This window comes from Hirundo rustica, chromosome 7, assembly GCF_015227805.2.
Source record: "Hirundo rustica isolate bHirRus1 chromosome 7, bHirRus1.pri.v3, whole genome shotgun sequence".
In the NCBI taxonomy this organism is placed as follows: Eukaryota; Metazoa; Chordata; class Aves; order Passeriformes; family Hirundinidae; genus Hirundo; species Hirundo rustica.
In genome coordinates this window covers 33,840,254-33,867,915 of record NC_053456.1, presented here as the reverse complement: position 1 = coordinate 33,867,915, position 27,662 = coordinate 33,840,254, and the positions used below count along the sequence as shown (strand labels likewise).

Here is a 27,662-nt window from a genome sequence, read left to right as displayed (position 1 = left end):
TTTATGGGGGCAGGATTTAAAGTAGTTTATTTAGATGTCACAGGGCATCTGTGCACTGACACTGTTAATTACAGCTATTAGTAGTACAGGGGCTGTGTTAGATGATGCGAATGAATGCATACCTGTGTCTGTAGGTGTGTGACTCACTGACTGCCTGCCAGGGGAGAGTGGTTGCAAGGGGATCTGTGAGCTCCAGGAACACTTCCAGGATGCTAGTTGCAAGGAAACACTTTGGGCTGAAATTGAGCCACAGATTTTATCCCAGTCGATCTCTGAGAATTGGGAGACTGCAGATGACCTGCTGTGACTGGCTTTGCATCAGAATGTAAATCTCTCCTTCCTCACCAGCTGCCTTCCCTTTGGGATCAAAGGTTGAAAATGCTGGTTAGGGCACTAAGCCCAACAGAACTGAAGAAGTGTTTGGACAATACCCTCAGGCACACGGTGTGGCTCTGGGGGAGTGGGACTCCATGATCCTTGTGGGTCTCTTCCGACTAAGCTTATTCTGTGATTCTGTAATTTCCCTGAAGGAGAAGAAAAGTTCTGAAAAAGTTCCTCTTCAGAGCCATCAACCAATTCCTTCTCCAGTGATGGGAAGGGCCACAGAAACAAAACAAAGCCTAGCAGGAGCAAGGGACAGGAACCAAGGTGAGCAAACTCGATGGAAAATCCAGGAGTGATCTTCTGATAGTTGCCCCTACAGGATCTCTGAGAAATAGGAGACACCTCAAACCTATTGAGATGGCAAACCTAGCACCTACTGGCACATATTTACTAACCAAGACAAATCTAGACAAAACTATTACCATAAAGGTGGATGTGGATAATAAATAACAAGATACTGGCACAGGTGCCAAACCATTGCTGGATCAGGACAGACTTTGCAATGCTGCCTGGGTGTCCCTGTTGCTGATAGTATAGACACTTGGGATTGAAGATCCTTTAAAAACATGACACTCAATCGTTTTCCACAAAAAAGAATTGTACACTCCAAGCAAGAGGAGGTTCCATTTTAAAGGAGTAAAATGTACCAAATGAAAAATAAGGTCCTCTCAGTGCCCCTCAGAGCCCTTAGAGCACCTGTAAAGCCTAACTGCATTGCTCAGTGTCACAGAGACCCCAGTCACTGCCACCCCAAACCCTTCACACAGCCAAGCAAACAAGCGAACAGTCATATTTACCACAGCTCATCCCGTACACATGCAAAGGTGAATGGAGGTTCAGAGAGATGTCAAACACAGAGTCAGGGTGAGCAATCAGTCATATCCACACATTGGCAATCACATCCAACACTCCTGCTGAACTTTAAAGACGTGTTTCAGGATGAAAGTGCCCAACACAGAACTGCTTTAGTCATTATAGCAAAACAAAAGAAATCTGACTTGATGTCAGTCCTACCCAGGGATCAAATTCTATCAAAGTCTCAGCAATCCCTACCATCTTCCAAATTACCTCATCACCAAAACAAAGTCCTTTATCAAGCTTCTAGCAATTTCCTGACTGGTGTTCTTTGCTCCTGACCATATATAGCCCCTCCTGATCACCACTTCTCAATCAGGTCTGCTCTCCAACTTCTCCCTTTCATTTGCTAAAAAAGGATGGATTTCCACAGCTTTGGGGGAATATCGCTATCTTATGGCCCACAAGGAGGAGAAAATGCTAAAATGTCACAGAGGATTGCTACGTGCAGAAGTCTACTCCTCACACAGCAACTAGCCCCTCCCGTCCCACACTGAGCAGGGCACGGATGGACGCCTTCCCGGTGTGCCAGACCGAAGGCACAGGCACAGACGGCTCCCCCGGCTCCTTCCTTGGGGGACAGAGGCATCTAGTGGCTGAGCGCTGAAAGATCGGCTAAAGCCACCACACTCCAACCAAGGCTCTGTTTGTAGTTTAAGTGGGATGCTGCTGCTGCTGCCAACGCGAAGACAGGTTGCTACAAAGCTGTTCGGCTGTTAAATGCTCTGCCCACGTTCACATGCCATAAAGCAAAATATAAACACATGGCACCAGGCACAGCAGCCCAGAGCAAACTCACCCAGGGGCCAGGCTGTGTGGGAGGCTCAGGCAGCTTGTTAGGGAGCACACACATCTCCAGCATAGGTGCCAAACTCTGGGAAGGGGGACGCTCAGCACCTCCCGTGCACAGGCACAGCTGTGTCTTTGTACCTGACAACCCACAGCATAACTCCACGCACCATATCCACCTCGGAAAGCTGCTGCAGTTGATGTCTGCTAGCTCTGAGAGCCAGTGGGTCACCCTCCCCTGGTCAGACTCGTGACACTGTTCAAGACTTCACAGACATCCACTACAGCCCTTTTCAGATACTCTTTTCCAGCCTGAATTGTCCTGGCCCAGCTACTTAGTCCTTGCACCTAAGTCATTCCACACAGCTGATGATCTCTTTTTGGCCTTATCAGTCCTGACTTGTACCTCCTGCTTCTAGGTCTGCTGTATGGTTTGAAATGAGATCAGGACATAACACAGTATGTGAGATGCAGGCAAGCCACAAATCCATGTAACAGCACTCGTAGTTCTGTGCTTTTTTCCCTTCCTACTTTATTTCTTTTACCTTGTGTGCAGTGTTTTCAGAGAACTACCTACTACAGCTCTGAGATCTGAGTGGGAACCACTAGCTTAAAGCTCCCCATTGTGTTTGTGCATGAATTCTCAGAATTCTCTGTACTGAGTGCTTGGCTCAATAACCTGGCCACAATAAACACAGGCAGGATACAGGTGAGCTCTGCTCCCCAGAAATACTATCAAGAGAATCAATTAGAACAGGTCAAATTCTGTGACCAACACTTAGCCTTTGATCTCTCCAGACAAGATGCTAAAAGCAAAACAATCAATGCCATCTGTAAAATGGGAAAAAATACAGTAAAGTAAGATGCTTTCCCCTTCTCCTGGATATCCCTTTAAAGGAAAAAAAAATTAAAAAAAAAAAAAATACACTCATAATGCTGAGATATAACACTTGCCTCACCTTCCAAAGCCAAGCAACTTAGCTTCAGAACAGTATTAAGTCTTCAATTTCTTGGTGCAGGTTCACAGTTTTACTGAGATGGAATATGGGGAGCTGTGGCTCTAATATTAAAGAATAGCAAAGTTTCTAGAGTAATTTCTAGTTTAGCACCATAGCAGAAACAACGTCTGATATTCAGAATTGTTATTTAAAATGAAGAAAAGGGCATTGTTGATTTGTATCGTTTATATGTCCTAGGACATTTTGGACATCAATCTTAAGTATATAGTATCTTTAGCTATGCTGTTGCTGAATAAATAATGTGTAAGAGAGGCTAATGAATACAGCTGGGAAGCTTCTCACTTTTACCCGCTGCTGTCTGAAACAGGAACACAAAGAAGCCAACACCAAAAAGAAACAAACCAAAGCAGAGATGGGGAGATAAATGACACAGCTTGGATTACATCTTAAATGTCCACAAAATCTTGTATTGCAGTAGTTCTTTGAGGAGGGAGTTCTGCTGAGACATCCCTTGGGCAATTTTTCAGCAGATGAAACCCCTCCCGCCACCCAAGTACTTTGCTGGTACATTTTCCAGGACATTCCCACACACCTTGAGGATGACCATGCTCTGTGGAGCACTTCCACACAGCCTCTCCTCTCAAATTCCTTTTTCTAGCTGACAAGGCTACAAAGGACACTCTACCCTTGCTCACTGCACTCCCTCACAAATAGCACGCAACTGCAAAGGAGAACAAGCAACCCTCACATTCACAATCATGGAGTTACCGTGCCAAGGCCATCTGGTTCACAGCATGGAGCCTGCTGAGTGAGGTCGGTCCGACCCTGAGAGGAGCCTGTGGAGGGGGGGGCAGATGCCAAACTACCATTTTGGAAAGCCCACTTGCAAGTCCGCATCTCCACCGCCCACATCGGGCTCCTGCTGCATGGAGAGTCGCTATGGGCGGGCTTACAGAACTGACGGATGCCTACAGCCACTGAAGGACGCTCTCCAGCAGGACACAGCTCCTCTCAGCAAGGAGGTGTTTCAGTATGCCCTCAGGCAGGATGCCACGTAGTGTATGTAAGCAGCTGTAACATCTGTCAGAGATTTTGGTTTCATCTCCTCACTGGAATGAGGAGGGAGCAGACACCCAGGCATGCTGAGGTTTTCTTCAAGGACTGTGAAACATTAATTTCATTCACATCATCCACAGATATGCTACCAGTCCAGCTGGGACCACCGTAATTTTGCTAAAATTTAGTTAGTATTTGTCTTTTAGACGATGTTGTGGAGCAGAAAATATTACACCCTTTAGTTTTCTCACAGGTAGAAAGATTTGGGGACATCTATTCAACCACTGATTGCAAATCACTTCAGAGACAGATTTTTCTGGGGCTAACTGTGACAGAACTGCCAGGAAGGCTACTAGAGATTGCTTTCTCCCCATTTTCTCTGTGCTCTGAACAGATCTGCTTTAATAGCTTTTAATCATTTTTTTTTCAGAGAACACAGCATGGCCCTTTTCAGACAAAGCAAACAAACAGGCCCACCACTCCCAAAGAGCCCAAAGTGCCAGGGATTGCAAGAACACAGGAGGAGCTCTCCTCTCAAGTTCACTTCCTTCTTTCATTCCCTATTCTGCATGGGCAGGTTACTAAGGATGAATCTCTTACTTGGGCTCTGAGTGACAGCTGCAGCACAGATTTCTACTTCATCCTGGGCAGCAAGAGTTGCATCAAAGCCTAGGTGACCATGTCCAACTAGAAAATAATATACTGAAACATAACTCCTCGGCAAGGTGGTGAAGAGAACAGGCAGGATAATTTGGGAGTACTATCTTTGTCTTTAAGTGATCAGGAAAAAAAAAAACAAAAGTGAGGAATCAAAGAAAGACTCTGAAGCTGAAATGCTGTGCTTTATCCTGGAAGTTAATACTGAACTGTGCCTGAGGGAAGGAGGGCAGTGAATACTGCTTTGACCTGCAGATAGAAGAGAAGACCATAATAAAGGGATGTGAATTCGGCCTTAAGCAGAAGACTCCACATTATTATTTGCTGATGCTAGAGCTGCCTCCCTGAATACTAAAACAGCAGTCCATCTCCTTGCTTTGAATGCAAGGCAATGTTTACATGATTGAAATTCACTAAACAAGCAACAGCTGAGCGAAAAAAGAACCGAAAGCAAACATAATTGCGATTCCCTCTTTTATGCTTGTCTCTCACCATATCATGAAATAATTTACTTTTTTTCTCTTTGAGGTCTAATTTTATTGGTTGTAATAGAGAATGGACATAAGGAACGAAAACCAGAATCCCTTACACAATACAACTGTCACAAGCATGAATGCAGCAGCCCAGTGTATTCTCTGGGTGTTCACAATCACCAATATGTAAATTCTTAGAGCAGCGGTTTTACCTAAACCCACCCAGATGGATTCAGCTTCTGCAAGGGGCAGTGTCACTGCACTCAGACCTGGCAAGCCAGCAAGAGCTTCAAGCTCAGCCGCATCCCTTTGCACTTCCCCAACAGAAGCCTGCAAGCCTACAGTGCTAGAAGTGCTGGGGAGCCCCAAAGATGCATCTGGCACACACTTCAGCAAGCCACACCTCGAGCAGGGACATCACAACTCATCTCAGGTCCATAGGCTCAGAAGGGAGCTGGGCACACAGTGTTACACCAAGCAGTAAAGCCTGGATTGAGGAATACAGCACAAATGGATATGCCAGCCCAATTAATGCTACCTGGCAGCACAAAGTACATTGTACACGGATGGCTGCACAGGGACACGCTGCCCCACGACACAGCAAGGACACCCCCAGCAGCACGGCAGCACAGTCACGTTGCACTTGGGAGGAAGAGCACTGCTCAGGCCTATGAGTCACGGGGACCTAACCTCTACATGCAGCTCAGGCAGCACAGGTGAGATGCAGCAACTCAGCAAGGTACAGCAAGGAAGAGCCCCTGTCCCCCATCCAGACTGGGTCCCACCCCAAGTGAGGAAATACTGCAGGGGGGGAGCAGGACTCAGCACGCTCCTTGGGCTGGCCATCTGTCAGCAGCCGCATCAGCTTAACACCAAATTCTCATGGCACCCATCCGCTCAAGGCTGGTGCAAGGAGCCCCTAACCCCACAGGGCCTCCAAGCTTCACACATCCAACTGAACCAACCCCACAGGGGACTCCTCAACACCACAAGGCCACCCAAAATCTCGCAGGGCTCCCTAAGCCAGACAGAAACAGTTACCCTCAGCATCACAGCGTCCCTAAGCCTCACAACACTAGCCGTAAGGGTTCTTATATTCCAAAGGGATTCCTAAAGCACACAGACCCACCAGAAATGGGCCCCTAAACCCCAAAGGGCCAGACGCAATTGACCTCTTGATGTTCAGCGGCATGCAACCCTCCATGATCACATGCAAGGGACCTTAACTCCACAGAGCCCTCTAAAGCAGACAGAACCTGCTGCGCCAGGCCCCGGTCCCCACCCGGCTCAGCGCAGCCCCCGCGGGCCCGAGCCCGCCCGTGCGCGGGAATAGGCGAGCGGCGGCAGCGGCGCCTTCCGGGGCGGAGCCGGGGCGGGCCGCGGCCGAGCCGAGCCGAGCCGAGCCGAGAGGGACCATGATGGCGCAGCGGGCGCTGCCGAACCCCTACGCGGACTATGACAAGTCCTTGGCCACCGGCTACTTCGACGCGGCCGGGCGGGTGAGCGGGGCTGGGGTGAGGCGGCTGTGGGCATCTGCCGGGCCGCGCATAGCAGGGACCTGTCAGGTTACAAACCCGGTTCCCCGGCTGTACCCCCGCCGGGTGTACCGATGCCCAGCCGCCTGCTGGCGTTGCCTTCACGTTTGGTGGGTTTTCTCTCCACAGCTGACCCCCGAATTCACGCAGCGGCTGAATAACAAAATCAGGGAGCTGCTGCAGCAGATGGAGAGAGGCCTCAAGTCCGCAGACCCGCACGACTGCACCGCCTACACTGGCTGGACAGGTAGGGTCGGATCCCATAGAGCAGGAGCTCCCTGGAGTAGGCTTCCAGACCAGGTCCTGGCAGACCATGAGGATTTGGCCATTGGAATGGTCACAGCAGATCCATGTAGAGAATGGCGCTTCTTCTGCATGTTTTAGTCCATCAAAACAAGGGGGTGTCTTTCTCTGGACTCCCCGTTTTTGAAGCAGATTTCATGCTGCAGAGGGAAGACCACAGTGTCATAGGGCAGGATTGGGTCTAGTCTTGGTTAATAGTGCTAAACTTAAACGACAGAGAAAGTCGGTACTTTGCTTGAGAGTAGACATGGGAGCCTGCAAAGGGACAGGCTCCAAATCCAGCCGCGGTGGGGATGGTGACAACAAAAGCAGTGCTCCATGAAGGCATGTGTACATGGTAGGTCATTTACCTGCAAGGAGTCCTTGCATCTGGCAGCAGTGAGCTTAATGGCGTGAGATAGTGTCTGTCTTTTCTTTTTGGGCTGAATTTTATCTGATGAGCTTGTCTGATTGGCAGCTTGCTCCATTCCTGTTCCCCAGGTAGTGCCACTCTGCTTAGTGGCCGCTAGTTTTGCTCCAGTGCCTGTGAGAACGAGCAGAAATACTAATGTGAGTATAACAAAGTGTGTGGAAGCCTTTTTCATACAAACTCATGTGCAAAGCTTCCAGGAGTTTGTCTTTCTCCTGTTCTGCATTTCCAACCTGGTTTTCCTACCTTGGGAGTGTGCCGCACCTTTGCCTCCTTGTTTCTACCCACTGGTGCCAGGGATGCCACACCTTTCTCTGTGCCTCATCTTCAGTCACTGCTGTGTGCTTTGTCATCTCTCCTGCCTTCTGCGCTGTGCCAGGCCCTTTGGAGAGACCTTAGGGTAGTTGAAACTAATCTCATGCTTGCTGCAAGATTTTTTGGTGTTGCTTCTTTTCTTTTGACAGTACGCTGCAATCTTAAATGGCAACTTTCTACAGTACAATCTGGGTGTGGCTGGCTTGTGTGTGGGTGCTGTGGAACTTAATGCCAACAGTTTGCTTGAGGGAGTGGTGTTCACTGTGTTGGTGCTAAACTAGCATTGCAGCTTGATGACAGCAGTGCTAGAAACGTCTGCTTCAAAATTTCTAGTAAGGCAGGCAGGCACTGAGAGCACTCAAGAGCAGTTCATAAGAAATGCTAGGATACCAGTATTAAATTCCAGCGTGGGAGGACATTGATTTCATCAGCTGCTGTCTTCAGCACTCTGCTCGTGCTGCCAGTGAATTTATACATTTCTGTTGAGTGCTGGCTGATTTCAGCTCGGGAGACATGTTCAGTTTTCCAGTCTGTGTGGTCCTGTGCTGAGGTCCCCTCTGATGAAAAGCACTGCTTGGGTAAAGGTAGCTCTCAGTCATGATTGCAGAGTCTGCCTCTGGCCAGAGAGTTCAGGATTCAAAGCAAGAGGAGAGTTGATGGTAGGAGTGCTTTCAAAGTCTTTGGGGAGAAGGAAAACACTTTCCCCCAGAGGCCGTGTTCCCTTTCTTAAGGTGGTCCTAAGGGACTTCATGTTGGAAAGTGACTGCAGTTATGAAACAGTGGTTGAGAACTCTGGTAGGATTTCAACTTGTTTTCATTTGGAAGGGAGTTTCTCAAGAGGGATTCTTCTCTTTTCTTCCCAGACGTCATTCCTCAATGGGCACACAGCCTTCTTGCCTTGGCTAATAGAAAAAAAAAATCCATGGATGGATTTCCTGGAAGTCACAGCCAGCATGGTGAAGTTTGCAGTTGTTTCACTATGACTTTATCACTCTGCTTTTTCCAATTCTAGCTATATTAATTCATTCAGAGCTGGTTTCCAGAGACAAAATTAATTGGGCCAAGGCAGCAGCTTTTTCCTGTAATTGCTTGTGTAGGAAAGGTTTGTTGAGTATCTCCTCATGTGAATCATTGCTCAGCAGTCTAAAATCAACCCTCACTCTCGTGGCCGCTAATAAAGGACATTTGAAATATGGCTCTTTTGGCACAAACTCTGTGTGAAATGTAACATACTTGAGTGTACTACATTACACTCAGTAATACGCAGCATATGCTGGCATTTTACTTTGGGGCTTGTTTCTTTCCCAGCACATTTGACAGAGCCCTGTTCCCCCAGCATGCACTTTGTCCTAGGGAAGCCACGGCTTCTCGGCACGTGAAGTTGGAGCAGAGGGAGGGAAGGACTCAGATATTCAGTTCAGAGGCAGTGAAAGCACACTTTGGATCAAGATTATTCAGTGTATGGCTGAATGCCCTCAAAACATATTTCAATCAGCTTGTTACGTTCGCATTCCGTTCCCCATAGAGTTCAGGGCCCCACAGGCAGCACCTGGTCTGTGCCTGAGTACAAACCAGCCTCAGCTGTTGTGTTCTGCTTTGGCTTTTCATCATTTTAGGGAGACTGCTGGAAGAGTTTTTTCCCTAACCTGATTCACTGGTATCACAATGCTGACTGAGGAAAGCTGAACTGCTCTAAACTGATTCTGAGTCGGAAGCAGTTCAGATCCTGGTAGAAGCACAGCGGCCTCGTCCATTTCCAACAGATTAGCATGAGGATGCTGAGGGATATGTATATGCCTGTATGCTTGTGATAATGCAAAAGGCCTTGCATTATCACAGAAAGACTGTCTTGACTGCGAGCGCAGATGATGGAAAGGGAACGGAAGGAAATTCATTCTGTCACCAACTGACTGCAGAAGCTAGGATGCTCTGAGCCCAGTGCCTGCTGGACTGTGTCATCCTTCCAAGGTGATGAGGTATATAAGGGTGAGATTCACCTTCCTCTACACAATGGTAGTGCCTTTGGAATTTGTTTCCCATGCAAGCATTCCCTTCTCTGGCAATGTCTTATTTGTGGCTTTCAGCACTGGAGGGCCTCTGAAACTGCCCAGTGAGGCCAGCTGGCCTGCCCCATGTACAGCTTTTGGCTGGCCCATTGGCACGTAGGGACAAGGAGCAGGGCTCAGTTGTCTTTTGAAAGGAGAGCCATGTAAGAATGAAATTATGACTGAACCAGTTCGGGAAAGCTTCTGGGAAAACACTTTTCATTCACTTTAGTGCAATATGTTTGTTTTAACCTCAGAACCCAGAGAACTTACACCCTTTTAGTCCTGTTCAGAAAAATGGAAATCCTCGGATAATCCCTACACAACAAGAGAAAGTGAGGCTGCATTTGCTGAGAGATAATAGAGTGCCTTGGGTCATTCACATAAACCACATTCCTGCCAAATGCTTGGCGGGTAGTTTTTGTGAAATTTCTGTTCTTGGAGATAGTGTTTAACTGGACAAGACCCAGAGCAATGGCATGCAAATTTGAGGTTGACATTTTCTTTCAGAGGGTTGGAGCAGATCACTACTGATCCCTGCTGACCTAACCTGTTGTAGGATTTTGTGATGGGGTAAAACATTTTACAGCAGAAGCTCTGTTACCCAGGTTTTAAGGCAGGATAAATGCTTAGGCATCCTGGATAATCATCCAGTGTCCCACAGGGCACTAGGAAGATAAGCTGCAAATTATCTCTCCAACCAGTTCTGAATGTGGACTTGCAGAGGTGTCTCAATGTTGCATGCAGTATGGCTTTGGCATGCATTTAGGAGTGTAAGGTGGCATCCCATGTGTCTGCACCAGGAAAGATGCTAATTATCCTTTCAGCTAGGCAGTAAAGCTGGGCCGTAAAGCTGGGCCATCCATGCTCTCTTACCCCATGCTTGACTTGATAAAATAGCATCAGCTGTCTCACTCAGTCTTTATCACTATGCAGAGACAGGTTTCTCCTTCTTCCCTCTGTGTTTGACATCCTGCTTTGAGGCTGCTGGCTGATTTACTGCCCTGAGTCAGTGCAGGATCTCTGAGGTCTTTATGACTCTAGATGGTCGGTTTGGAACAAAATATCCTCTTGTGGCAACCTCCTTTCCTTGGTAGAGGCAGCGCAGCTCAGCTCCTGTTGGGCAAGGAGACGTGTTCAGAACAGTCTAACTGCAAGCTGCTTGCAGTCCAGCAAAAGAGCAAGTCTAAACTTGCAGAGAAGTTGAGGCACAGCTTCTCTTCGATCAAAAGAATGGTCATATGGATGAGATACTCTTTCTGCCTACTGCAGAGCTTTAGCTCACAAGCAAGACATTTCCTGGTATTTCCAGCAGTGCCTGCTCTGTTGAAGTCAGGGCATCAGCACAAGCTGGCTGCAAACAGTTCCATTTCTGCTATGTATGCATGTACTCCACTACCCCACTCAAATCTCTAGTGCAAAGTAGCCCTCTGCATCTACCATACAGGAAGGAGAGAGGGGAGAGGTGCTGTTCAGTGTCCTTCTGAAGGTGTTGACTGAGCAGGCTTTGTGAGACACGCAGAATTGACTTTGGCCTCCTGATTCCCTGCAGTGAGCAAGCATCTTGGGTATTAACACTAAACTCCAGTGTATTGGCTTTCTGCGTGCTGGAGGTGGCTGTTTCAGTCATCAGGGCCCTGCTCGTCTGTCAGTAGCACAAGTTCAGTGCAGCCCTGTACCATCAAGAACTCTCTGAGGCATTCTGCATCTCATTTGGTTCTGCAGCAGGGGCAAGAAGCAAAAAACTTGGACATCTGAGAAACTACAGAGAAGAAGGTCCAATAGTAAACAATCAACAGAGCAAAGCCCAGACATCTTTGGCAGCAGCAGGCCAGAGACAGCCACTGTATGGCAGTTCTGCTTGGTAACAATCAGAGGTCACAAAATTAGGTCACATTGCCAACTGGGACACTGAACACCAGCCCTGCAGGGCACGCAGAAATGGAGCAGATCCACGGCCTGCCTAGCTCCCTGTGTCTGGTGATGCCATGTTTGTATGCCACTGAAAGTGTACCATAGAGGCAGCCGTGCCGCAGCCACCACTGCCTGTGCCATGCCAGCAGGGCTGCGTGGACAGCAGTGGAAGCACGATGAGCAGTTCCCTTACCCAGAACCTGGACAGATAACTTCTCAGCCCTCCAGATCTTGCAAGAATCTTTGAACTAGTGAAACTTGTTGACAGTGCTGCTACAAGGAGCAGTTTTTCTTCTAGTTAGAAAAGAGATGGAAGTGAGGACGTGTGGGCAAAAACATGGCAGCACCAAGGTCAGTGAGAAGAAAGAGGGGGAGGAGGTGCTCCAAGCGTCAGGGCTGAGATTCCTCTGCAGGCTGTGGTGAGGACCATGGTGAAGCAGCTGTGCCCCTGTAATGCATGAAGTCCACAGGGGATGCAGAGATCCACTTGCAGCCCGTGGGAAAAGTGCTCTCGGTGGAGTGGGTGGATGCCAGAGCAATCTGTGATCCAGTGGGAGACCCAAATAGAGCAAGAGGGCTCCTGCTTCCAGACTAGAGCAGCCTGTCTTTGAAGGACTGCACCCCATGCATGAGTGACCCACGCCACACCAGTTTTGGAATGACTGTTTGCCTGTGGAAGGGACCCCACAGCATAGCAAAGACTCCTCTCCCTGAAAGAGCAGAAGATCTTGATTGATGAACTGACGAAAAACCCCCTGCCCTGTCTCCCTACGCTGTTGGTGGGAAGGAGGGAGGGGCTGGCAGGAACAACGTGTTTTAAAGGCTTATTTTACTTCTCATTATCCTCCTCTGACTGTTAATAATAAATTTAATTTATACCTTCGAATTTAAACCTGTTTTGCCCTTGGAGTGCTTCCAATCTTTATCTCAACACATGAGCCCTTCATTCATTTTTTCCCCCTCCTCTGCCCCACTATAAAAGGAGAACAACTTTTGTGGGTACCTGGTGTATTGCCAGTACCAAACAGCAGGAATGAATTAGGAAAACTGGCTTTAGATGCAGTTTATAGGACCTTTTGGTTTTAAATAAAAAGGAAAAGGGAATGTTTCGGGAAAGCAACTTCATCCTTTAGTACAGGTCAGTGGTTTTTTGGAGTCTTTCCAAAGATGCTTGGGCCTGGGAGGAATGGGCGTGAGAAATGTTTTAAAAGAGGAGAGGCAAAGAAATCAGAGGAAAACAATGCTGAGATTTACTTTCTAAGAATTCAGTCCTTGCATGGTCTTGTCAGGGTATTTATGTGCATAATTAGGGTGGTATGATGGCAGTAGGAATAGAAACTACTTACAAAATTGTGTTTTAAAGCAGAGAAGTCAAGAGTGCAAGTTGTGCTCAGACAGCTATCAGGCTAGTAAGTCTAGAAGATGTGCCAGGTACTAAATAAATCAAGGAGAGTTACTTGACATTTTCTAGCCAGAAAAGGAGGGTTCCCCTTTAGATAAGGGCTCCCCTTTAGAGAAGGGCTTTATATCCACATCCTTATAGACCTGAGTGATGGCACTGTACAACTGAGCTCTCTTTAGAACTGCTGGCACTGAATTACTTAGAGAGAGGACAAAGTTATTAGCTTCAGCAGGAAATGGAAATTTTATACATAATGTACATGTGGAATTGAATTGTCTGTAACATGAAGCTTTGGAGATTACCCATGCAAAATGAGAAAATTATCCAAGTTTGAAATTGTCCTCAGTACCTTGGACTGTAATTTTGCAGCACGCTTGCCCCCTTGACCTTAACACATCAAAATCTGCAGAGATTGGCTCTATTAATTTAGGCTTAATGCAGGACCTGAGTCTTCTTAGGAGTGGTTATTGTTAAGGGGAGAAATAAGCTCTTCTCAAAGTGATGTAGGCCAGTAGCTTTCTTAAGTGCAGATTTGAGGATGCTCCCAAATCAGAAGGATGGTTCAAGTGTGACAGACCTCTCAGGCACAGACTTACTGAAGACCTTATTAACCTACTAAAAGCTTCAGGAGCTGGGTGAAGACAAGGCACAGAGAGGCAAAGGACAACAATTGATGTGACTGCTCAGTAGCAGAATTGTTTTTGGAGCTGGCCAGTCCATTGGAAACCTCTAGGGAGGACCATGCAGCCTTTCCTAGTATTCCAGGCAGCTGTATTTCAGACAAGGGCTGATCTCATGACTGATGTGCTGAGAGGACAATTGGACAGTCCCTTTTTTCTAGGATGCATCAGTCCTAGCTATAGGGCTTGGGACTGCTCAACAGCAGGAGATGATGTCCGGGGAACTGTAAAAACCTTGCCGGTGCTTCCCAGTGGAAAGGAGTTAAAAAAATAATAATAGAAGGGATTTTTTTTTTTTTTTTTTTTAAAAAAAGTCAAGGAGGATGTCTGCAAGTCTAAAGGGTGCTGTTTCTCAGTGCTTGATGGTGTGTTACTTTTTAAAAAAATCCAATCAAATCTAAGTGGAACTCCTTAATGAACCCCTTACCCCCTAAGCTTGGGGAAAAAATTGAGAGGGTGACAACTGAGTTCTGCTCTCTCACAAGTACCATCTGCCCAAAGATGATTTTTTTTCCCCTTCCTTGTTGAGCAAAAGTCAGGTTGAGTACATGGATTTAGGTGGGTTTGTCTAGGTCTCATCTTCTGTTCCTTGCTACTAAAATTGTAATTGTATATAAAATTTTATGCAATTCTTTGCTGTTCTCCAGGCCTTCCTGGGTCAGACCCTGCTGTTGTCTTGACCTGCCATCCACTCACAAGCAGAATCCAGTTACGAGAAGGTGGCAAAGCAGGAAAGGAAGCTGTGGGTTATGTCCCTGAGAAGCCTGTCTGTAAGATGAAGGCTGGGCCAGACTTTTAGGTTCACTGAAGTAACAGAGCAAACATTTCTAGTGGATGCAACCTTTACGTTCCTTCTGCAGGCATCGCTTTGCTGTACTTGCACCTGTACGATGTGTATGGAGACCCAGCCTACCTTCAGGTGGCCCATGAGTACGTGAAGAAGAGCCTGAGGTGCCTCACCAGGCGATCCATCACTTTCCTGTGTGGTGATGCCGGGCCCTTGGCAGTGGCTGCTGTCGTCTACCACAAGCTGCAGAACCAGAAGCAGGCGGAAGACTGCATCATCCGGTAAAATGCTTGGTTATGTCTTCAACCTGACCTTCCTCTTGCTCATAGGGCTGGTCTGGGCTTATATGAGTCGCTCTCTGACAAATGTGACTACATTTTGTTGCAGTCTCGTGTGAGAAATAATCCAGTAATTTAGCAAGGCAGCGCAAACTTTGTCTGCCCTGGTAAAAGAGGTCGTTTAAGGACAAACACGTTTGCATGGCAGCCTGCGGGCTGGGGAGCAAGGATGTTGTTCAGCTGGTATTGCCATCTTAAAAATAATCGTGATGAACACAGGAAGAAGAAAGGGCCAAAATTAAAAGCAAAACAAAAAACTCCAGAAGGTGGGGCTTGGTGTTTTTTGAGAACATTTTAATTTAGCTTTACAGTCCTTTTGATGAAAAGGAAAAATGTGGTAAGATTATTAGATTTAATTTTGGTACTTGCTTCCATTTGCTCTTTATTAGTTGTCTTTGACTTAAACCTAAGATTGACAGCATCCCTTTCAATTGCAGAATGCAGCTGGTTATGATTCATTTATTTCTACTTCCTGCCTTTCCTCGACTGTTTTCACATGTATTTTTGTTGGGTACTTAAGACAAGAAAAGGACAAACAAGCAGTCAGAGATCAGCATGTGGCAGAGGAAGGAAAACAGTTGAGGAGATGTAATTGCAAGCATTTCTCAGTCATGGGAGATGAGTTTTAAGGTGAGAAACAGCCTTGTAGAGTGTTTCCATTCATACGTGATCGGCACAAAGACAGAACCCCTGAGCTTCAGAACACTGACTGCCCTTAAACAGCCATGAGCAACTGATGCATAATAACAATTTAAAAAAGCCACAGGCGGGAATCAGAGGTGTCTGTATGGTTTGGACCAAAGTTCCCACTCCCTTAACTAAGAATAGTTTCTGGTTTATGTAGATACAATCAATCTGAGGACAGAACTCTTTCTTTATTCCGATAATAATCGTGGGTTAGATTTTGCTTTGACAAAGTGGCAAATCTCACTAAGATTAACATATTTGCTAACAAAAAGGGAATTAATCTGTCAAACAGTACTGGTCAGTTGTGGTCAGTTCATAAGTCCCAGGTTGTAGAAACAATTCCTAATTCATGTTTTCTTGCTGAGATTTCCCCTCCCCATATCCCTCTTGTTCTGCCTATGGTTTGGTGGCAGAATGGAATCTCTTGGTTAATTTTGCACTGCCATCTAATGTTATAATAAGGTGAGAACACTGGAAATTGGTTTTTTCATACGTCTGCAAGGAGGAAAACAGAAAAATCTGGCCTTCCCAAATGAACACTTATACTGTCCTTGCTCTGCCACCAATTCCTAGAGCAGTTAATCTGACCATGCTCCTTTAAAATAGAGTATTTCTTTGAGAAGTAGCTCCCTTAATCAAAACTCTGAAATGGTTTTTGAGTATGCTGTTTAGTTACTGAACAGTTGCTAAGCTGTTCAGTGCACGTGCATAGAAAGAGCACTTTTATCAGAGCTGTGGAGAAGAAAGGCCTCTCTGCATTTTGTCCCCTGTCTTTTAAAGCACCTCATCTTTACAGAGCCAGTGGAGAGAATCCATCAGCCAGGTTTTAACCTGCAGTGGAAGAGACAGAAGCTTGCTTTTTCCTAAATGAGTTCATGACCAAAAAATGTGCTTTTATGCTCTAGAGAGACTAATGTTTCAGGGCAGCCTATTTTCCAAGGACCTGTGAAAATCTGAGCCGTGTTCTAGGTGCCCTCTTTTTCCTGTCTTTTTCCTTTGACCTCCCACCAATTTAGAAGGTCAAAGCTTTGCTTTCAGAGACGATGGTGTACAAAAATCCTGTTTAGCTCTACAGCTGCCTTGATTTCCCTCTGTCCAGAAACTGCTGGTTGTTGACAGTTGAGGTAATAGGCTGATCACATGAACAGGGGTGGTCACATGAACCTTTCAGAGACCACTTTACCCCACACACCTGAGAAATGCATTCTGCATGCAATCACTCCAGGCATCTCTTTTTGAATGCAGGACCACATTTCAAAAACAGCAGGAACTCCTGGTAGGCTTCCTCCCCGATGATCCTGCTTGAAAAGCAGTAAGAGGTAAAGCAGTAATGCACAAAGAACAAGAACAGTAGGTCCAGTTGCTCCGGATTTCCCCATGAAAAAAAGATATCACATCCAGAACTGAGAAAATCCGTACTGCTGGTATTACAATTCATGCATCCATCCATTCCTTCTATTTCACCTGACATTTTCTGACATCTCAGAGCTGAACAACATCACCAACCAGCTTCTCTTCTGGCCAGCCTGCTGCTAGGGAGAGTCTGTCTGTCCTAACACCTGCTTGGAAACTCTCTTCATCTGCCTTCCTTGGACTTTGAGACAGGTACCATGAGGAGGCAGCAGGCCATTCCTTTCAGCTCCTGCAGCTGAGAGAAGAACCCATGCCTTGGGCGGAAAGTCTGTCTCTTGGGTTTAATGTGTGAGAAAGAAACCTCCTCCATGTAGCAGTCCACATGTCAAATGGTACGAGAGCCAATCCACCTTGAGACACTGCTCCCTCCTTTCTCCTTCAAAATCCCTGCTCACTTGGAATCCAGTGCCAAGGGAAAGTTTCCTGCCATGAGAAGTCACAGCCCAGCATCCTTTCTACTTGAGGCATTTGGTTGATTCTTTACTTTGCAACACGTTGTTGTAAAGTCCTTCGGGCCAGGGAGCAAAGGCTTCCAAGGCACCTTTTCTGTTCTTCACTCTGCTGTAACAGGGAAGCTCAGTGCACACAGAGCTTTCCCTGGCTGGTTTTACAGCAGGAAACGGTCAGGGAACAGCCTTAAAGACATTTATGCTGGTATTTTAAAAGTGATGGCACTTCTCAGATTACTGTGTTACAGGTGAACAGAAAAATAAAGCTAAATCCAGTCACACTGCTCCCTGCTGCCCTGACAGGAAAGGACATCCAGTCTTTCTGGAAATGTGATGAGAGGTAAAACAGAGGAAAAATTGCATCAAGAGTGAATTGGGCTACAGAGCACTGGTATGAAGTGCTGTCAGTATCTGTTAGCACTACAGGAATATCACCAGCTTTGCAATACCATAATGGAAAAGTGGCAGAGAAAATACTTGACTGGAGCAGACCTCGCTCTGCACTTGTGGGCTAAAGCCTGGTGGCAGGCAAGCTGTCCTCAGACAGCCACAGCACTCCCACTTTACTAAGCTGTCCTCACTGCTGCTCAGTTCTCCCTAGAGGATATTTCTTCCATGTGCCATGGCAGCTTGATGTTTAACAACACGTGTAGCTCCACCTCTTGCTAAGCTTTGTAGCTCATGGAGACACCTTTCTCACCTGACATCATAGCCCAGGCTACTTGCAGGCAGGGAGGGGAAGGGGTTTTTTCTATCAGGACTTTTGAGCATTAGGGATGAGATTTTTCCACGTACTATTAGCACTAGTTTGACTTTCTAGTATTCCTTAAGCAGCCAAATTAAAAGGATAGCCATTTCATTTGAAAGTAGTGATTTTTGGCAGTGTCTGCTTTGCCAATAACATCACAAGGAGATAACGGTGAGCAGCCTCTCTTGAGCAGTCAGCAGTTTTATGCTGACCATTTCTTTCAGCCCACATTTCCCCCTGAAGCAGCTTTCCAAGCTGGTGCTCTAAAACCCAGTCACGTCGTGTGAGTGCATTGAGAAGAGCAGAGCAGACTGAAGCAATCAGCCAAACAAAAGGCAGAAGGGAAGGGGCGATTCCCCACCTCGTGCAGCTGGAAGCCTGAGGCAGACAACTCCTAGGGCACAGGCAGCATGAAGGAATGAATCATGGTTTTGTCTTAGTGCTTGTTTACCTGGCTTTGAGTGTCCCCTCATCTCCCCCACATGAATTTTTCATTGCAGTTTGCTCCACCTATACAAGGTTGACCCACGAGTGCCAGATGAACTCCTCTATGGGCGCATGGGCTATCTCTCTGCACTGATATTTGTGAATAAGCACTTCGGAGAGGAGAAGATCCCCCAAAGTCACATTCAGCAGGTACTGTGCCTTTTGCTGATTTGCTATCTGTCTCTTCCCATGCAACTCATCTCGGGGCAGGTAAAAATCAACGCTAGATGTAAAGAACTCTGGCAGTAAGGAAGAAACCACATCATGGTATACCTGCTTTTCTTCCAACGGGACAAAGCACCACACGTCCCCCACTGTCCATAAATCCATAGGTAGTACTGGACTGGCATCCATTTCATTCCACCCTCTGCTTGGGCAGAGAAACAAATCTCATTCTGTGTCAAAATACTCAGCGTGCTGTGTCCGAGACAGCAACGTTTCCCTCGCCCACATTTGTTCCCATCCCTTCACAGGTCTGCGAAGCAGTTGTAGCCTCAGGAGAGAGCTTAGCCAAAAAGAGGAACTTCACAGCAAAGAGCCCACTGATGTATGAGTGGTACCAGGAGTACTATGTAGGAGCAGCCCATGGTTTGGCTGGGATTTACTACTATCTCATGCAGGTAAGAGACATGAGGGGAGAGGCCCTTAGCAGCTGTTTCACATTTCTTTGAATAAGGAACAGCATTTGAATTTGCTCTTGGTAATGCCAGACTGGGAAAGATATCTTGTCTGATGGACTTACTCCTGTGTTTATCATGCATTTCCAATTGTAAAGGCTTTCTTCAAATCTAAGACGGACTCTCCAACCTTGGAGGTCTGTGGAGAAACATGACCTGCATTAACCAGCAGTGTCACATAATGGGGACCTGTAGCTCAGCTGGGTCTGAGTTTCCCCCTCATGTTAATTGCTTCTAAATTACTCATGTTTGTTGGTATCTGTTTGGCTCCCTGCACTTTCTGGGGTGGTTACTTGGAGCTGTGTCAGATCATTAGAGTGAGAATCTCTGAGAGAAAAGCATGGTGAAAGAAATGGTGCTCATAGTAGGAAAGTGGGAAATGCCTTTGTATCCAAAGCAGAACCTGCTTCTGAATGGGAAAGAGGTGGGACTTTGGTGAGGGAACTGAGTTCTATAGTGCCTGAAGCAAGCAGAGCAAGACAAGAGGCTGGGAGATGCAGTACCCCTTTGCTTTGATGCTTTCTCACTATTTTGCACAACTCACTGGAGCTCTGTCAATATTCCCTATTTTATCTCTGACAAAAATGAGGGTGATAATTCCTCTGTGTGGGTCCCTTCATGCATATATTTACAGTGCTTAAGCACTTAAAAAATAACAGCAATTAATAGCATTGAATTTTTAAAGCATTAAGAGCACCCATGGGCAACGCAAATTATTTTGGTCTAGAAATAGCCTATAATGTTCTATCAGACATAACTCTCAGAGCAGGTGGAAAAGGAAGCCACCAGGTTTCAAGCATTTGAGCTTTCCTTCCAGAATGTCGAAGTTAAAGCCCATATACAGGATCAGTAGAAGTCCCGTGAATATAACTCTTCAGTTGATCAGAGAGGAAGAGAGGGTTGGTGGTTTTTAAGCAGAAGATTTGGCAAGAGGGAGATGCAAGGGTACTGCCCAGGAGCACAGAATAGCTAGCTAGGAGCTGGGGAGACAGCAATGTGCTGTGAGCCTAAATTTGTACCAAGTTTCTGAGCTTGTTCCCAAGTGGCTGTTTTAAATAATTTTAGGTCTCCCATAAAATACTGCATGGGCTTTATGCTTCTCTGCTGTATGAAATACAAAGAGACTGGATCAGCCAAGCATGATGCACAAAAAAAGAAGATGGGAGACACTTTCTCTTGGGAGAAGAAAGCGTGTGAAATACGGAGAGGAGAACATCTTTTATCTCTAATGGTTTTACAGCACAAGTATTGATTTTTAATTTTCCAGTTACCAGCCTAGGAACAGTGTGATCCTTAGATGAGAGTGCTCATTGCAGTCTGCCATGGGAAATTAGAACTGCATAGATTTCATGTGGGGCTGCGTCATTGGAAGAGGACACTGAAGCCACTCCCTTGCTTCCGTCTGAGGTCAGCAGTGAAGTCAACCTCTTGAAACTACCCAGCAACATCTGTGAAGATACAGAATCTGGCCCAGCAGCTAAGGGCTGAGATGCTCTAGGTGCTTGGAATCATCCTTAATACTGATTTTAGACTGTTACCTCCTTACTTCAGCTCTGGGTACCTGAAGCTATTCCTGCTCATCTTCAGGAAAAGAAGCAGCAAGCTCTCTTGCTTAGAGGACCAGGTGACATGCTAGGAAGATTGTTCCGTCTTTGTTTCTGGAATGCAAGGGTAGGACTGTAAATCCATGCCAAAAGGCAGAGCTGCCAGAGGCTGAGTGGGTAATTGTGGAGTGTGAAAGCCGAAACCAAAGAAATTCATTTACAAGGAGCAAAAGGGAATGTAACCATAGTTGATTTTGTTTCCACCCTTTGGGCAGACTGTGGGTCTCTAAGGGACAGACAGAATGGTAATTTTCTCTGATTTAAATGTTTTCTCTCTCTTAGCCTGGCTTCGGAGTGAGCCAAGTAAAGCTGCACAACACAGTCAAGCCCAGCGTGGACTATGTCTGCCAGCTCAAGTTCCCATCTGGGAATTACCCTCCATGTATCGGTGACACCAGAGACCTGCTTGTCCACTGGTGCCACGGCGCTCCTGGTGTAATCTACATGCTTGTCCAGGCATACAAGGTACCAGAAACCTTGCAAATAAATACCCTTTAGAGACCCCTAAATGTGAAACTTCCTCTGGAGAGGATGCTGGGAGACCCCCCCCTTGCCTGGAAGTAGGATGGCTTGTTACAGTGAAATCACCCCACAGGAGCTGCTGACTGATAGAGAAGTTAGTCTTTTAAAGAAATATTTCTGAAAATATCCGTCAGTTGTGTGAGCTGCCCTGTTGCAGGTGATGGATGGTGACAACTAGTTGTGTGTGAAGTAATGATCTTACATCCCTACTCGTGATACCAAAAATATCCTCCTTAAAAAGTAAACAGCAGAGTCACTTCAGCAGGATACCTAAGCCTCTGCATCCCACAGGGATGCTCTTTGTTTGGAAGACATTGCCTCAGCATGGACAACTGTTCCTTGTCTCTGCAGGTCTTTGGGGAGCAGCAGTACCTGGATGATGCCCTGCAATGTGCAGAAGTGATCTGGCAGCACGGGTTACTGAAGAAAGGCTATGGGCTGTGCCATGGCACAGCTGGCAATGCTTATGCCTTCCTGGCACTGTACAACATCACTCAGAACATGAAATACCTCTACAGGGCCTGCAAGGTAAGCATTTGTGAGGCAGTAGAAGGGCTTAATCACTCCTGCCTTGTACATCACTGCCTTTGCCTTTGAAACCAAATTTCTAGTGGGGGAGACATGCAGCTAGATCTGACCAGCTGCACCAGAATAGTCCTTCAGCAGTGCAGTCACTTGCTGTCAGCCTGTACAGAAGGGATTTCCCTCAGAAGCCTTGCTCTGCAAGGGGTAATGTGAGGACAAGGAACGGTATTTTCTTTTCAAGGCTTTCCTTTAACCAAATTTGAACGCTTTTTGTACCTCTTTTCTCAGTTTGCAGAGTGGTGTTTAAGCTATGGCCAACATGGGTGCCGGACTCCAGACACGCCATTCTCTCTCTTTGAAGGTAATCCCAGTCTCTAGGTAATCTCCTTGTGTTTTGCTCCTGGATCTAAGCTGTTCCAGCACCAAGGAGAACTGAATACGTGCTCCACTGAAGTCTTTGCAAAACTCAGCGTAGATGACAAAAAGCAGATTGTACCCACTGGGTTTTTCTAGCCTTTCCCAGAAGCAGTCTCCCTGTAGCTCAGGCTAATGTCTTAGCTGGAGCATCTTGTCCTGTTAGGCATCCCATGCAGATTTTGCACACAGATCTCAAGGGGAATTCTTTTCATGGCTAAGGCCTCCTTTTGGTTATTTGTAGCCTGGCTTCTCAGCCAGTCTCCCCTCTGTACATTTTTAAGGATCAAAATCTTTCATGAGTGTTCCAGTTGAGTTCTAAAGTGTGAGGAACAAATGCGGCTGCTTTTATGGGCCTTGTTGGTTCTTATGGCACTTTGTGCCTCCTGCTAGCAGCTCCCCCCAAATCTGCCATGAGTGGGTATTTGCTGAAGGAGCCAGTCCCCCAGCTAACCCAAATCTCCCCAAGCTGCTGCAGGCCAAGGAACAGCAGAAGTTACACCAGTGAGGACCTTGGGGCAGTGTCACAAGGACCAGAGTTTGACAAAGCTGCCCAGTGTTTAACTTGTGGGTCGGTAAAGGAGAAGGGAGGGAGCTGGAAAGGGGAAAAGCCCCAGGTGTTTTTCAACATTTGATTAACTTTAAAGTGCTTTTCCCCACTGAAATACCAAAGTTTCTAGGGAAACCTGGGCTCAGGATCTTATTTAGGACCTTTTCTCCTGTCTTCATAACTCATTCACTCCCTGGATAACTGGGAAAAACAGTGCCCAAAGGGAATTTCTCTAAAGCACAGTGTGTCTTTTTCATCCTCAGGAATGGCTGGAACAATTTACTTTCTTGCTGACCTGCTGGTGCCTACCAAGGCCAAGTTCCCTGCATTTGAACTCTAAACCTGACTCCTGCTTGGCAGTTTGCTGCCTGTGTCCTTCTGCACTTGGAAATGCCATTCAAGGCTGCTTTCTCCTTTTTCCAGACTCATCGTTGTTCACCTAACTGAACGTAAATCCATCCTCCTGAGGGCATGCTGAGTTTTCTAACATTTCTAGTTGGCTCATTTCATTGTTTAGTTTAAAAGACAGAATGCAGATTTTTGCTGTTGTCCCTTAAAAACTCAGGGCTGCAGGTGGGAGCAGGGAAAACTGTACAGTATTTTGTTGGCTACAGAGTTTTGCTATTTCCTGTATCCCATTTCCTGGGAAGAAGTTTTCTACTGAATGTAACCTGGGCTATTTAACTTCTTTTTGTGCTAACAAATAGTTGCAGGAATTTAGCTGCCTTTGGAGAACAACAGATGGAAAAATGAGACTATAGCCCTGGCAGTTGTTTTCAAGTGTTTTCTTTCTGAGGACCCAGAGAGCAGATGCTTCAGTATCTGGGCTGTGCCACATGAAGCGAATGTGATGGACTGTGGAATCTTACGTATGTTTTTAATACCTTAATAACTGGCAGAGCTGGAACTGACATGCCAAAGGCTTGTCCTGTGTTTGCACCTATCTGCTCTAAAAGCAAAGTCTGTGTATGGCTCTTCTCTGCATTTGTTCCAGTGACAGACAAGTAATCCGCTGCCATCTTACATTAAACCTTGCTAGTCCATTGGTCGTCCAATGGCAAACTCCAGTCCAAAAGTGAGCTAAGCATGCTTGCTTTTGTGGTCTCTTGTTAGCTTTGAGAGTTTATTTTGCAGTCTTTATTTAAATTTGTGTATTAGGTGGTGCCAGGTGCCCACAAGCAGCAACAAGGGAAGTGTATGCCACTGAGTTCTGACAGAGTTTAACCTATTAGCTGTATAGATGTAATTTACATGTTTTGTTTTATAAGCCTTCCCAAACCTGGATGATTTGAGTCACTTGTATGCCTTGCTACTGCTTGTTGTAGTATGATTTGCAACCATTCATCTATCCAACTGGAAAATCTGCACTAGGTTAACTGGCTTTGATGTCTCAGGCAGATCAGGTACTTACAAGCAGTAAATCTGCTTTTCCATCCTTAGCTGATGTTGCACCAGTTTGCAGAAATTTGGAACCTGACTCTGTAAACCACTTTCTTAGCCTTGAGCACGAGCTAAAGACTGAGCTCAGGGAAGTTTACAGACACAGCCACACAGCTTTGTGCTGTTGGGGAGCAGCTCCTCAGCCTGCTCCAATGTGGCCGTGGGTTTTGATCTTTCAAGGCCTGAGCTGCTGAGTGCCTCCAGTCCCATAAGGGCAGGGGGGGGAGTAGCAGGGCACACAGCCACTCTCTTGGACCAGCAGAGGCAAAGCAGGACCACCAGACCTGGCACGGTTACACTGACATGTGCCTCAACAGGGCAGCTGAGCCCCAGGGGCATAGGGAGCCCCTGGAGAACACCTGGACAGGCAAAGAGTAGAAGCCAGCCCTGGAAGGCTGACTTGTTCCTCAAAGCCCACACTCCTGCTGCCCTCAGACATGCCTGAAAGTCCATCAAAAGACAGCCTGAATTGCAGAAAAGCTCATCTCCTTGAGGGTGAGCATCCCTGTCAGAAGCCTCATGTGGACACAGCAGCAAGCATCCCCTATCATTCACAGCAGCACAGGGAGGTGGCTGGGAAGCAGAGAGGAGTTGCCTAATCAAACAGTACTTGAAGTTACCTCCCAGCTTGGCTGGTGTGATGGCAGTGCAGGGACACTGCTCTGAGCCTGGGTTTCTCTTGGGCACCACTTCTGTTAAAGGGGATCTGTGCAGCCTGGGTCGTGGTCTCATGAGAGCATAATGTCGCAAAGTTTGTACACTGATCAGGGGAGCATCAGGGCCATGTGTACAACTGCCGAGTGGAGCACTGGCTAATAAAAATGCTGAAACAACCAAACTTTGGGTTATTTCTACCCCTGCCTTGTGACCAGCATTCATGTCTGAAGAGATCAACATATGCCACAACTGCTGTGCTGTGCTGGCAGCTCCTGGAGGCTCAGTGGCCTCCCACCCACCCTGCACGTTAAGAATATTTCACATTTTGCCCTCATCTCCAATACATCAAGGCCAGGCCTGGGCTTTCCCTTGCAGGCTGTGCTTTCATCCTAGGCCATCCTTTTGGACTGGTGTGTCCATCCAAGGCTTTATTCCCTCTGTGGCTTCCACTGGAGACCACAGTCCTGCAGGTTACTGTTAATTGCACCAAAATGTGCGTGCAGTGCTCGCCACCAAAAGGAAGAGCTGGATCCTCCTAGAACAGCATCCTCCTGCTCAGTGAAAGGAGGAACAGTGACTGTCCAGCAGCAGAGGCTTTAGGACCAAGCTGTCAGGAGTGGTATGGATAAAGGTGATCCTGCCCTCCAGCACAAGCATATATTAAGTTCCTTGAGGTCTTACACAATGTGGTTTTCTATAGTTTCTATTAAGGTTTGTGGTAGAGGTCCTGGAGAAGGGGGTCCAGCATATGAGGATGAGAAAACAGCATAGTGCAATTTCTCTGGTTATCCTTTCTTACACAAAGTTTTGGTGTGGTGCTGCCCACTTTCACCCACCTTTGTGCCATGGGGAGGGAGCAGGACCAAGACAAGGTTTGAAAACTCAGCTGGTCCTGTTTCAACAAGCCATCTGAGAGGGACTTTATAGAGGTGTAGATACTTGACACTTGGTGGTGGTCATGTTTGTCCATGGTGCTGGTCTGTTTAAAAAACAAAAATTATATAAAATAACCTATATTCCCAAGAAACAAGTAAAAAACACATTTTGAATGCTTTGTCATCTGGCTCAATTTGTGTTATCCTCCTGTGTATACTAGTGTGATCAGCAAGATGAAAAACATCCCCAAATACTGTTACCCAAGTGCCATCTGTATGTGTGCATGTCCCCCGAGAGCCCAGCATGGTTTCAGCTCTCAAGAGCTGACAGCAGCCTCAGCTGTCAAAGATGTGACATAGAGACAAGAAAACAGATAGTGCTGTCTCTGCCTAAATTACTTAATTTCTTATTCCTACACATTAACTTTTCAAATGCCCACCAACAGAAATCAGCACGGACACTAAACCAGTGGCTAACATTATTTAAAGTTTTTGCCAAAGAAATCCTGCCATGAGCTGTCCTCAGCCCCTGCAGCCTTTGCAGTCAGACCCACTGAGCTGATAATTCTATTTATGAGCTACCACTGCAGAGATTTGATGCACACTGGTTTCCCTTTGAAATCACTTTGGAGTAGGCTGCTGCCCCGTGGCGTGGCAGATGCTCTCCTGGAGTTAACAGGGAAAAAGCACAGCAAAAGAGATCTCAGCCTCTACAAACCACAGCTCGTCCCCTGCCCCAGGACAGGCTGTTTCTGTCTGACACGCTTGGAGCTGCACCAGGTGGCAATAAGGGTGGCACGTCCCGTGGGCAGTACCACAAAAGCAGCTCTGGGAGAAGCAGCCAGTGGGGCCCAAAGTTTCTGGCTTACACGAGTTATCCAGCCAAACCTCACTGCACCACTGTCTCATCTTTCCGACTTCCCCCGTTTTATTTTGTCCATGGTTTTGCACCTCAGTGTAATAGCTTGGCCAAATCTGAGTGGGGTTCTTTGATGGCAACACCCAAGGGGACATGGCTGGGTCCCAACAAGACCACAAGTCCTGCTCCAGGCCAGCACATACAGATAATTTGTAAAAGAGGTTTTGGGGTTTGTGGGGGTTTTTTTCTTCTTTTTTATTACTTTTTTTTTTTTTTTTTTTTTTTTTTTAAACATTGGAAAGAACAATACAGTTTCCTCACATGTTCCTGCCCAGAATGTCCAAGTCCTTTGACCAAGCATCCCCTGCATTCCTTTGGCCGCACCCAGGAATGAAACCTGAAGACCATTACCTAAACCAGGAAACTTAAACCCCTGGAGTTACAACTTGCGCGCTATTAGTGCCTAAAGACAAACTCCAACAAAGCAAGGGGCAGCAGATCAGCTCAAAATAAGCCCCTGAGGAGAAAGGCTGGACCCAGCCGGGCTCCCCCCGGCACTCCCGGCAGAGGGGCGTCCGTGTCCCCGGCAGGTGGCAATGCAGCCCGACAGCCGCAGCCGCGCTGCCCCTTCCAGCGCCCGCCCTCCTCAGCTGCTACCTCTTCAGTCCTACCTCGGGAGATGTCAGCTTCGGCTCCCGGGAAAGGCACTGCCATGGGTTAGTACAGTTTAGGTTTTTAGTCGTAAACCGAAAAGCCCGCACAGGAGAGGTTGTGTTTGTACTGTATAAACTGTTTGTTTGTGCCGTGTGGGACGACCGATGGGAGAGTCATGGAAGCCCTTCCGAAACGCACGGC

General features: G+C 46.8%; 1 protein-coding gene across 1 annotated transcript; it reads left to right on the top strand.

Annotated features, from left to right (window-relative positions):
• Positions 1 to 6,538: 6,538 nt before the first annotated feature.
• On the top strand, positions 6,539 to 25,254 carry LANCL1 (LanC like glutathione S-transferase 1). Its single transcript, XM_040069551.2, has 9 exons — positions 6,539 to 6,672; positions 6,838 to 6,955; positions 14,637 to 14,844; positions 18,699 to 18,834; positions 19,158 to 19,304; positions 21,248 to 21,430; positions 21,839 to 22,015; positions 22,301 to 22,373; positions 23,240 to 25,254. Exons 1-9 carry the CDS (start codon positions 6,589 to 6,591, stop codon positions 23,314 to 23,316), a joined length of 1,203 nt encoding a protein of 400 aa, XP_039925485.1. The 5' UTR covers positions 6,539 to 6,588; the 3' UTR covers positions 23,317 to 25,254.
• The last annotated feature ends 2,408 nt before the right edge of the window (positions 25,255 to 27,662 follow it).